The sequence below is a fragment of the Crocuta crocuta genome, unplaced genomic scaffold, assembly GCF_008692635.1.
Source record: "Crocuta crocuta isolate KB4526 unplaced genomic scaffold, BGI_CrCroc_1.0 scaffold352, whole genome shotgun sequence".
NCBI classification, from domain to species: Eukaryota; Metazoa; Chordata; class Mammalia; order Carnivora; family Hyaenidae; genus Crocuta; species Crocuta crocuta.
The window spans coordinates 4,461,573-4,472,719 of NW_027532169.1; the positions used below are offsets into that span (position 1 = coordinate 4,461,573).

Consider the following 11,147-nt stretch of genomic DNA (forward strand, 5'->3'; position numbering starts at 1 on the left):
AGTGAGTGGCCTGCTTGGTGCTGGGGCTGCTGCGACACTGGGGCCTCGTGACCCTTTCCCATTCACTCTACTCTTGGACCCAAACCTCCTAAGCCAGCGTTGGGTCCCAGTGGCTCCCCTACGACTAGGAACATTCCAGGAGACCTCCGAGGGCTCCCCTTCAGGGCCGCCACAGGGCAGGAGCCGCAGGAGCCTACAGAGCCCCTCCCAGATCCCACCTTGTGCTCCACCCTCCCGTGGGGTGCAGTGGGCCGTACTGGTGCCTGTGGCTTCGTCCCACCTCAATCCCGCTGCCTGCACTCCTGGCCAGAGCCGACCTTAACGTGCCCTTTGATTTTCTTCCCGCTTTGATTTTTTTGGGTTTGTTTTTTCGTTTTACCCCTTTCCACCCCTCCTTCCTTCCTTCCAGGAATGCCACTTGCTACGACTTTCCTCTCACGGTCCTCCCGCTTCCCCTCGGTCGGCCTCCAGCGAGGCCGGCACCACCCCCTCCCTCAAAGGAAGCAGCAGGGGGAGGACCCTGTCCACCCAAACGGTCTGGCCACCTCTGCCCCACCCCACCCCCACTGGGGGGAGCGGAGCCAGACAGCGCCTGCGCCCTCCTCTTCCTGTCCACTGACCCGCAGTTTCTCCCGTCTGAGAAGATCTGTTGGATAAGAAGGCATTAAAGTCCCCGCTGTAGGTCCAGGTCCAGGCCCAGCCCTTCAGTTTCCATCCCGATGAGCGTCAACCCCCCTCTCCTCCCGGGCTCACTTTCTTCGGTCCTTTGGCTTCCTCTCCTGTCGCCGGGCCTGCTGGTCAGCCAGGGTGCGGGGGATGAGGAGGACGCTGCCGTCCCCGGCGTACTGGAGTGCGTACTGGCTGGGCGAGTAGGGCCGCCCGTTCTCATCCCGCAGCCGCCCAAACACCTCCTGGTACAGGCTCTGGACCTTCTGCTTCATCTGCCGCAGGGAGCGGAGGAACTCGACCTTCTCCCGCAGCAGGCGAGCCTTATCGCGCTGCAGGTCCTCCACGTCCCGCTCCAGGTTCAGGATGGTGTCCAGCTTGCGCTTGCGGCAGTTCTGGGCGGCCATCTTGTTCTTGCCCCGGCGCCGGATGTCGCGGATGAGGCTCAGCTGGGCCTCGCTCAGCTGGTACTTGGACAGCAGCTCGTTGAACTCCTCCACGGGCAGGTTGATGATCTTGTCGTTGGTGAAGGGGATCTTCATGGCTCTGGCTCGATGCTCGTCCCGGCTCAGCTGCTTGTCTAGGAAGTCGGCCTGCTTCTCCTTGCTGCCTTTCTTGAGGGCGCTGGGGGGCGGCAGGTCGGCAGAGTCGAGGGCGCTGGGAGCCATGTTGTACGTGTGGTTGTGGCCCACGTGCTCCAAGTAGGGCAGGCAGGAGAGCTGAGACGGATCCTGGTAGCTCATGCGGCAGAACTTGGAATACTCGGGCTGGTAACCCACGGCGCCCTCGGCCTCTTCCAGATCCAGGGTCTCAGAGTCAGAGCTGTAGCCAACAGCACCCTCCTCAGAAAAGGAGGAAGAAGCGGAGGACGAGGAGGAGGACGAGGACGAGGACGAAGAGGAGGAGGAGGACGAGGAGGAGGACGAAGAGCTGCCTTCTGAGCTGCTCAGGGAGGAAGGGCTATGGCTGGAGTCCAAGGAGAGGCCTGAGTCAGAGTCGAACTCCTCTTCGAGCTGGGAGGCCTGCACGGGGTTAAAGCCCTCTTCGATGGCCAGGTCCATCAGGCTGATCTCGTCCAGCATGGCCTCGTCTAACAGGCCCCCCAGCGGGTCAGGCAGCTCGGGGCCCGCCGTGTCGTTGGCTGTGCCGTTGAGCTGGGGCGGGAAGAAGAGCCCCGCCAGGTTGGTGGAGCCAAAGGTGGAGTTGAGGCTGGTGGAATTGCTGGGGACCAGCGGGAGCAGCGTGGAGCTGCTGGCCACGGGCAGGCTCTCCACCTCGGGACTGAAGAGCGAGAAGTCCTGGCTGCAGCCCCCCAGGGACGCCTGATGCAGGCTGACGTTCTGATTGATGGGAGTGCTGGGGGCAAGGCTGTAGCTGGTGCTCAGGGGGTCTCCAGGAGGGGCGCTGTACAGGACCTCGTTTGTTGAGGTGTTCACTTCCATGGCCTGGGAGGGGAGAAGAGCACCACCGTTCACTCGGAGCCGACTCCCTCCCCCGCTGCGGCTGGGGGCACAGCAGGCACCCAACCCAGGCCTGGCCACGTGGGCCTGAGGGCGACACACTGGAGTCCAGAGCCCGGGGGTCGGCTCCTGGCCCCGCCTGGTCCACCGGCGGGCACGGTGTCCTCTCTGGAGACCCCACCCCAATGCGGGACCGAGCGGCTCCAGCTTGCGTTTGGCCCGACTCGCCCGCCTCGGAGAGAGAGGAAGAGAACACCCAGCGCTGCCTACCTCCTCGGTGCAGCACCCGCACACATAAAGGGACACCCAGACTTAGAGCGAGAAAACCGAGCTGCGCCGCTTGCTGTGAGACCGTGGGCACCGCACTTAACCTCTCCGAGTTCCAATCTCCTCACCTTTACAACAACAAGGGGCTAACCGGACGACTGTACGGAGCCAGAGAGATGACAACGGCTATAAAGCACCGCGTGAGTGTCTGGTTTTACCAACGCTAAACCCTGGAGGCGCTCAGTCAAGTGACGCCCTCCGAAAGGCAAGGAAGAAGGCACACCTAGGAGGCAGTCCTGCTTTAGAAGGCTCGGCCCTGGGGTTTCATCCCAGCCCCCGCTCCTGATTTCACCCCGTCCCCCAAGGAGACACCTGGACAAGGACCTCTCAGCGTCCCCACTTTCCTACAGATCAGAGAGAAGCGTTACTTTCTCTTCCCAGAGGTGGAAAAGCAACGGAGCGCTAACCGCCACCCCCCGCCACACACTGGCCAATAGGTTTGTGCGCCGTTCTAATAATCCTACCTGCATTTCCATGATGGACATGAGATCTTGCCACTGCTGCTCCAAATCAAAAGGCGAGTCTGTCCCCGTCAGGAGAGGAGACAAGAGGTTGTTCTGAAGACCTGGGGGCTCACTCTCACTAGGCACTGCTTCTGTGATGCTGGAAATGTCTGCTGGAAACTAGGGCGAAACACAGAGGCTTTAACGAGAAGGAAAGACCACCTCCTGCGTTCCTCCCAGAGACTACCGCCTGAGGTTCTGTCTCTTCCTTCCTCTGAATTCACCCCCAGTGGCCAGAACAAGGCCAGCACCAGGAGCTGGCCCCTCGGGCCGTCGCAGAGGGACACACGGCGTGCAGGCCGCCCTGCTGGCTCGGTGGGCTCTCCCTGGAGTCCTGCTCACCTCAGCATTCTCCCCAAAGGGGCAGGTGGCCTCCAGCAGCCTAAGGCACTCTTCCAGGGACAGGGCCGTCTGGTCCTCCCCACCAGGCACCTGTGGCAACAGCAACTGTAAGTCTGACTGACCTGGGCCTTGGCTGCCTGCGGGCCACGGCCTCTTCCCCAGCCTTTCCGAGGGGGAAGCTGAAGGGGGACGTGTGTGGTTACAGGCCTGCACTCTCCGTCTGTTCCCGGGCAAACGGCCGGCCCCGAGTCCCAAACTCCAGGAAAGGAGAGAGGGAGAGTGGAAGCGTCCTCATGCCAACAGGAAGCTGCTAGGTGCTCTGCCTCCTCTGCTGTCTGTTACCAAGGCCTGGCCCCTCTGCTTCTGTTGCTCATCCACTCCCCCTTCCTCAGTCCAAGTGACTTAGAGACCCAGCCCGCAAGAGACATTCGGGTTTACCCCATAGAGAGAACCTGCCTTCTGGAAGGACGGGTTTCTAGAAGTGGGCGGAGGTGGAGGTACCTGTGCAGGGAAGCTCTCCCCCGTTTCTCCATCCACTAGCAGGTTTCGTGCCAGAGCTTCTGCACCCTCGCCTGACCAGGTGTCTTCCTGCTCCGCTCCGTCCTGCGGGTCCTTGTCCACATCCTGCTCCTTCTGGCGATGACTATAGTCAAAAATCTCACGCCCAGCCCCCAGGTCAATATCCTGTCGCCAAAGGATGTCAATAAGATCTATGTCCTGAAAGACAGATCACCATGACTTTAGTTCTTGGATCCAAGGGCTAGCATTGCTCTGAGAAGTCCTGGGAGTGGAGGGCAGCTGTCCCTGCTCCTGTCCCCTCTGTACCAACAAGGCTTCATTCATCCATTTCCAGACACCAGTCTCAAAAAAAAGAGAAAGGAAGGAAAGGAGGAGGAAGGAAGGGAGGGAGGGAGGAAGGAAGGAAGGAAGGAAGGAAGGAAGGAAGGCCGGCCGGCCGGCCACAAACAAGAGCTAGTGAGAATTACCAGCATGACCATCCCCATACAAGCCTGTGGGCTTAGGACCAGAGACACAGCCAGGCGGCACAAGAAAAGAAGGGGAAAGCAGGAGACACTTCTCATTTTGGGAACGGGAATCCCTTAAAACTTGGGTCTGTAGGACGCCGGCCAGGCCAAGCAAGGGCGAACTGTCATGCAGAATTGCTTCCCGGTGGCCAGGCTTGCATCAGCCCATGGTGCCATTGCATTTGCATAAAGGGGTGGGGTGGGCCAGAGAGGAAAATCCCTGCATTTGCAACCACCTGATGCAACCAATGACAGCGACAGGCGGTCTCCAGCCCTTCCTACAGCCATGCCCCCTTCCCGGGCGGAGGAAGGAGTAGGGCTGAACACCCACAACTCTTGAAGCCCAGGCTCACCTCAAGATCCATCCCTGCCAGAATCCCCATCTCAGCTGATCCTAGCAAGCTGCCTCAGTCCCAAGAGAGCCTCAGGCAGTCAGCTGATCCTCACCGGGCACCCCACCCCTGCCAAGGCCAGCCCCTGGTGTCCCCTCACAGGAGCACGCTCACTCCCTCGCCACACCCCGGGACTCGCTGACGCTCCGTCAGTCAGCCCACTCAAGGACGTGGACCCCATCACCGCTCGGCCACAACTGTCGCCCCAGGCACCAGAATGCCTCCTTCCCACTCCACCCTGGTGGCTCCTCACCAGTTCCTGCACCAACTGCCACCCCCACCAGCACCGAACACCAGTAAATAAGAGCCATTTGGGCTTCCTGCACAGGCCATCCCCTGTGGCCGAGGAAACCCTGAACTCCTGCCTTCCATTCAGAGAGTTAAAAAGCACTTTCCGGAAAGCAACGTCCTCAGCGCAGACCCACCACCCCAGCCCTGACCGGGGACCCCTTTCCCACCATAACCCTCCCAGATCCTAAGACCTCCCGGGTGTACCTCTCCCTTTAGTCTCCCCACATACACCAACCTGAACAGAAGCCCTGGACCCAGGAGCAGAGGGGGGCTGGGCCACCCGGTGACCAGCCAGCAAAGAGTTAAGGGGCCGGCTCTCTTTGGCATGGCCCCCACCACTGTGAGAGCTGCGGTCCAGGCGGGTCATGGTCTGCGAGATGAGCCCCGGGGCAGCTGGTGCCGGGGAGCCGGACAGGGGGCTGCAAGGAGCTCTTGGCTTGCAGGGAGCACACCAGGCTGGAAGGGTGGCCCCTTGCTAGCTCCAAGGGGCCCGAGGAGGGTGCCCCGCCCGTGCTGCTGCCTGGGCGGCCCAGCCCAGCCCCCTTCCTCCATCCTTGAGCAGCCCCCTCCCACCTCACAACCCCAGTTCCACTCAGGCGCCCGGCAGCCCCCACCCTGAGCTCACCGCAGAGGCTGCAGTGAGACGGGTCTCCCACCCCATGCTCCGTGCTCAAGCTGCAGAGGAGAGCAAGCTCCCTCCAGGGCCTAGCCTCCCGCTCCTCCCTCTCTCCCCCTCCCCACGCCCCCCAAACTTGTTACCTAGGCTGCAGCAAGGAGCCAATCCCCTCCCCCTCCCACCCCGCAGGTCACTGCTGAGGCTGCGGAGAGCCAATCCCCTCCCCCAGGTCAGCAGCTGGGCTGCGGAAAGAGCCAATCCCCTCCCACTGTCGTTACCTAGGCTGCGACGAGAGCCAATCTCCTCCCCCAAGTCTCCGCTGGAGATGCGGAAGGAGCCAATCCCCTCCCACCGCCTGTTACCTAGCTGCAGCCGGGAGCCAATCTCTGCACCAGGGCAGCTGGAGAAGCTGCCGCAAGGAACCAGCCCATCCCTGGGCCGCCTCCGTCTCCTCAAGGAGACGCACCCAGGGGCGGGCAGCCCCACCCAGCCCAGTCAGCCAGCCAGGGTGGCGCAGTGAGAGAGCACTGGGGGAGGGGGTGAAGGGGCGCCACTCTCTCTCCTGTCGCATCCTGCTCACCCAGCCCACTCAGGACTGGGCAGAAACCACTCCCGCAGCTTCTCGGGGCATCTAGTTCTTCCCTGGAAGTGGAAGGAGTTTTCCGGGTTCTCCAAAGGGCTGTGGCCAGTCATCCTGAAGCCCAAGGAGCACAAGCTGGGCTGCCAGGACCCCAGTGCACCCGGCCCTGCTGTGAGCCAGGGGCTCTGTCACCCTACGACAGGCCAGAAGGGAGGAAGGAGGAAAGCCATCGGCACACAGGCTGCGATGTCACAGGGCCAGCCGGGCCCAGCCCCGAGCAAGAGGAGAGAGACACAAGCCCGAAGGCCAGCACTGAAGGAGACAGGCATTCTGCAACACCCTGGGCACAAATTTGCCCCACGATCCCTCTTTACCCCAGCTTTTTTCAAGAGCATTCTCTGCCTGACCCCTGGCCCACATCGCTAAAGCAAGGAGAAGGCCGCCAACAGAATCAGGATCACGGCTCTGACTTCCATCCTCACTGCTTCAGCCCTTGAGCCTAAGGTCAGGTCAGGGACAGTATGTTCTCCTTGGTCACACACTGCTCCTCGCCGGGAAGAGCTGTACACGAGCCATCCCCTGCGCTGGGCAGAGCGCCAACCTCGAGGGGAATCCTATCCCTGACAAGGGCCTTGGCTATGGCTGTCCATCGAACAGGCCTGGCAGCGGGGGAGCGCTGCCACCCCGGGGATAATACCAGCTCCAGCAGCGCCTGTCACATGCTCTGGACCCGGGTATTTTTATCCCTGAGTTGCTGAGGAAATGTTGTTCTAGACACGTAACTACCCTCCCTTCCCCCACACCCAGTCTAGGCCCCTAATGCTGACCCCCCCCCCCATCCCCATGGGAGCAGGGAAGGCCTGGAGTCAGGGAATACACAACCTTCATGAAGGCCAAAAAAATGGAAGAAAGCAGGGTCAAAGTCCCACCCCCTTCTGCCCCAACCCTTCCAGTTATATCCGAAGATCCCACCCCATCCCGCCCTGTCCCCGGAGAGCTCCGGCAGGACAGCAGTGGAGCTACACCTGCAGGGGGCCCGGGCGCCAGCCTCGTCGCCCGCCGTTGGGGAGCAACATCAGGGCAGACGCACGAAGAGGCGGCAGGGAGGCGTACTTCTTCGGACCGCCGTGCCAGGACTGAAGCCCACGTGAAGGAAAAGGACAGAGAAAGCAGAAAAAAGACAAAGTTCCCAGTGGCCCTGTAAAATCTAAGACGTGAGACACTACAAGGTAAGGAATGCTCAGATAATTCTAGTCTTTCTCAACGCAGACCCAGCAGGAGCCACCTGAGCACAGAGCAACCCCGGCACTACGGACGTCTGGGACCAGAGCAACCTGGGGCCTGGGGACTGTCCTCCGCTCTTCAGGTGTAGCCGCGGCCCTGGCGTCTCCCTCCCAGCTACCAACTGCACCTCTTCCACTCGTGACAACCAAAACTGTCTCTAGACACTGCCAGATACCCCCCAGCCGGGCAGGATCGCCCCCAGCTGCAGACCACTGGCCCAGAGGAAGCCACATGCTTTGACCGTCACTAGCATTCAAAGAAATGAGCTCAGGAACAGGCTTGAATCTCAGGACAGGAGGCAAAGCCTGGGCTGGCGGGCAGGCAGAAGAGACCTAAGCTGTGCAGCACCTGTAGGACTTGTCACACACCCAACCCCCCTCCCCGAGACTCACAGCTCTGGAAAACCCAGGCCGGCGCGATCCAGCCTTCTCCTTCCCTAATGGTCAGGAGAGTGCAGCACACCTTTGCTCAAGCTCCCGAAGGCCAAATGGCAAGTCAGGGCCAAACGCAGAGCTCAAAGTAGTCTTATCATCTTGTTGGTGAGGTAGGAGCCGCAGGAGCCATTCGTACTGCTAAAGGCCAAGGCCCTCACTCTCTGCCCATAGTAGTAGCCGGTCAGCCACATGTCAGGAGCGAGAGCTCTCGGATGGCTCAAAGGAAGCGGACTTGGGCAGCAGAACGCGATTTCCCTTCTAGCTCCCCGCCTCGTCCTCCCTACTGCCTGCAACAGGCCTTCAGCAAGGAACGGGAGCCTTGGCCCTCTCCTGGCAGAGAGTAACTATCTAAATCTACTCCTAGGCTCAGGCCCAGGAGAGCTTATCAAGGACCTTACAACAGGCCCGACCACAAAGGAGGGGAACTTCAGGATATACATGTGTTTTGACATGGGGGAGGTACAAGGCGAGAGTCCACAAAGTATTTGTGTCTTAGCAACAGATCTACACGGCATCAAAGCCCATCACAACATGACTCCCTCCCCCACCCCAAGGCCTCCAGCAGTCATGTTGAAATCCAAGCAGTAAACACGCTGGCATGTTCTAGGAACCTCCCACTGCTCTGACGGTACATTTAGAGGTGGGTCAATGGTTCAACACAAGGAAATGTTCCCAGCCCCCAATCCCGGTCAGACAATTCAGCTCATTCCTATCAAAGAACAATGCCTGAGTCGTGTGTNGTCCTTCAGTACCACCCCACCCCTGTGACCCCAGATCCCTCTCGCCCACCCGATGTGTGGCCACTAACCTCTTTGGTTAGGTCTCCACTGACAGGAGGGGCTACAGCTCCCAAATCCTCCAAATCTTCACTGAATCCCTGCTCCGTTTCGCTTTCTCGCACCCCGTTGTCTGGGCCTGTCACATCTTGGAGGCCACTGGAACTCTCGAGGGTAAGGCCTGAGCTGGGCTGGCTGCCAGAGACGGACCCGTCTGGATCCCGGTGGACCAGCCAGGCATTTACCTCAGTGGTAGGCACCTGGAACCTGTCCAGGGCCCTCACCTGACTCAGGAGCCGCCGGGCCGTGAAGTAATTGTCCAGGTCTATGCTCTTGGGGTGCACACCATAGCCATCCAAGGTGTTCCTCAGGTTGTGGAACTGGGTCTGAGTATAGGCAGAACTGGGCCCCAGGATGATCTCCCGGAGCGGGGGGAGCTGTGAGGTCAGGTAAGTATCCACGTCCACCCGCACCCCAATCAAACTCAGCAGAATGGTGAACTGGAGGAGTCCTTCCGTTAAGTATTTCTTCAGAGAAAGCATTGCTGAAGGACCAGAACGTTTATGCTTTTTGGTTTTTAAATCTTCCAAAAGACAACACTCAATCAAGGCCACTGCTCTGCTGCTCCAGCCAGCAAGGGACCCTCCTCAGGGCCAAACCCTGTATCCCCGCCCTGGCAGAACACAAGGGCCGGGCTCCTGGATGGCCTCGGAGGAAAGCACGCCCCGTGAAGCCAAGGCCACACTCCAGGCCACATTCACTTTTCCCTTCTCGACACCTCACCTCTGCACGCACAACTGTTGCTAACCCAGTCCAGGCCCACGTGACTTACTGTCTCCACAGTCCACATACAGTCACTTCCTCACTCAACGTCAGTTGTCCTCTCTGTGGATTCCACTGCAGGCTGTTCTCAGGAACAGCTGATGGACTTTTTTTTTTTTTTCTTTCTCCCTAAGGTTTATTTTCTTTGGCTGGAGCTACAGGCCTTTTGTCTTGGGTCAGAGTGTCCCGCCTCCTCCACACTTACCAGGGGGGTTTCCAGAGAAACCTGAAATGGGAATCACAAGAGCAACAGGATAAGATTCTAGAATGTTCACAACCACGATCAAGGCAGAAGCCAGGAAACACATTCAAAAGCCACTTTTGTATTTTATTGAAAAAATATCCCAGAGGAAAACCCAAAAATCTGTGACAAGCACAAAAACTATGAAAGGAAAATACTGCTCACAAAGGATCCCAGTCTCTGGATGTTAAATGTGTAACTCCCGCAAAGGTAGCTTGTTTTGGAGAAGAGGACAATGCCTCCGCAGCCAAAATATTTTACATGTTGTCTGATTTACCAACCCTCCCCCACGCCATCCACACACTCCCGAGCTTCTATTTTTAGCCTGAGAAGCCCATTTCCTATCTTAAAGAAAAGTTGATTTCTCATCTTTCGGGAGAAAACTACCTACAATCCCTGTCCCTTCCAATCCTTAAGGGAAGGGAAAGGCTATTAGTGAAAGAAGAATGCAAAAGGATCTGAGGACAATGCTCAGGACACCACCTGGAAAGGAGTAATGCCTTCTGTCTCCCCAGCTTTAAAATATTATTTCCCTTTCCGATCTCTCATATTAAAAGGGGAGCTGAGAACGCGGAGGGGCTGGGGTGGTGAGGCAGGATTATTCAACACCCATAATTTGCATAGGCAGGTTTTATTTTCATTCATATGACCTTCTGAGCCAAAAGAGAAGGATAAGGCCAAGTTCTCAACCCAGAGAGCCAAGTGGGGAGGGAGTAAATCTGCCTTTCAGTTTCTAGTCTCTACTTTTCAGCTTCCATTAACCTCTTAAACCAAGATAACTCTCTTCACTACCATGACCCACCTACCAACTTCATCTTAAAGGGGAAGAGGGACGGACGGGGATACACATACACATACACACACACACACACAAACACACAATCTTACTCTCACACACGCACACACACCTTATTTGGTTAAAGTAAACAAAACTGCGACCCAGAATTCTGGCTTACACTACCCTCCCATTCTCACGCAGTCTAGTACTAAAACCTCCCAAGAGACAGTTAAGTTCGAGAAACTGGACAAGGCCCCTTAATGACGGAGTAAGGCCAGGGGCCTCCGGTCTGAGCCCTCTCCCTCCCCGCCCCGGATACCCGAGTCCGGCTGGGACCAAGTCGCCATGCCCGCTGTCGGCGCCTGGGCTGCTAGCCTTCTGGGACAACAGCGAACAAGTGCTCCTCTGCCGGCCTTGACCCACCCTCACAGCCAAACCCCACCCCGCCCTCCGTCCCGCTGGCCCCACCCCGTCCGGGCCCGGGCCTCACACCACGCCTTCTCTCGCCCTCAGCCCTCCCCAGCCCAACCTACCCTGGAGCTAGCTTGCTCCACGGCCTCGCGGCCCCTCCCAGCCAGGCCCAGGGCCCGGGCCCGACGCGAACCTCGCT

The 11,147-nt window shown here is 59.0% G+C and overlaps 1 protein-coding gene across 3 annotated transcripts; it reads right to left on the reverse strand.

The window, feature by feature from the left end:
- Positions 1-6: 6 nt before the first annotated feature.
- NFE2L1 (NFE2 like bZIP transcription factor 1) lies at positions 7-10,935 on the reverse strand. Of its 3 annotated transcripts, none has more exons than XM_077776782.1 (7): positions 10,857-10,935; positions 9,529-9,744; positions 8,729-9,240; positions 3,800-4,015; positions 3,299-3,388; positions 2,918-3,076; positions 7-2,111 (listed from the first exon to the last, which is right to left on the reverse strand). In XM_077776782.1, exons 3-7 carry the CDS (start codon positions 9,236-9,238, stop codon positions 750-752), a joined length of 2,337 nt encoding a protein of 778 aa, XP_077632908.1. In that variant the 5' UTR covers positions 9,239-9,240; positions 9,529-9,744; positions 10,857-10,935; the 3' UTR covers positions 7-749. The 3 variants fall into 3 exon arrangements, with proteins under 3 accessions (XP_077632908.1, XP_077632906.1, XP_077632909.1); XM_077776780.1 differs by having other exon boundaries at positions 9,724-9,744; positions 10,857-10,920; XM_077776783.1 differs by lacking the exons at positions 3,299-3,388; positions 9,529-9,744; positions 10,857-10,935.
- Between the last annotated feature and the right edge of the window lie 212 nt (positions 10,936-11,147).

What these genes read in the sequence shown, in the direction of transcription:
- NFE2L1 (XM_077776780.1), bottom strand. Translation starts at nt 10,884, where the DNA reads ATGGCGACTTGGTCCCAGCCGGACTCGG. An exon ending in TTGGTCCCAGCCGGACTCGG is followed by an intron (nt 9,745 to 10,856) that starts GTATCCGGGGCG and finishes TTCCCATTTCAG; the next exon opens with GTTTCTCTGGAAACCCCCCT. An exon ending in TTTCTCTGGAAACCCCCCTG is followed by an intron (nt 9,241 to 9,723) that starts GTAAGTGTGGAG and finishes CTGGTCCTTCAG; the next exon opens with CAATGCTTTCTCTGAAGAAA.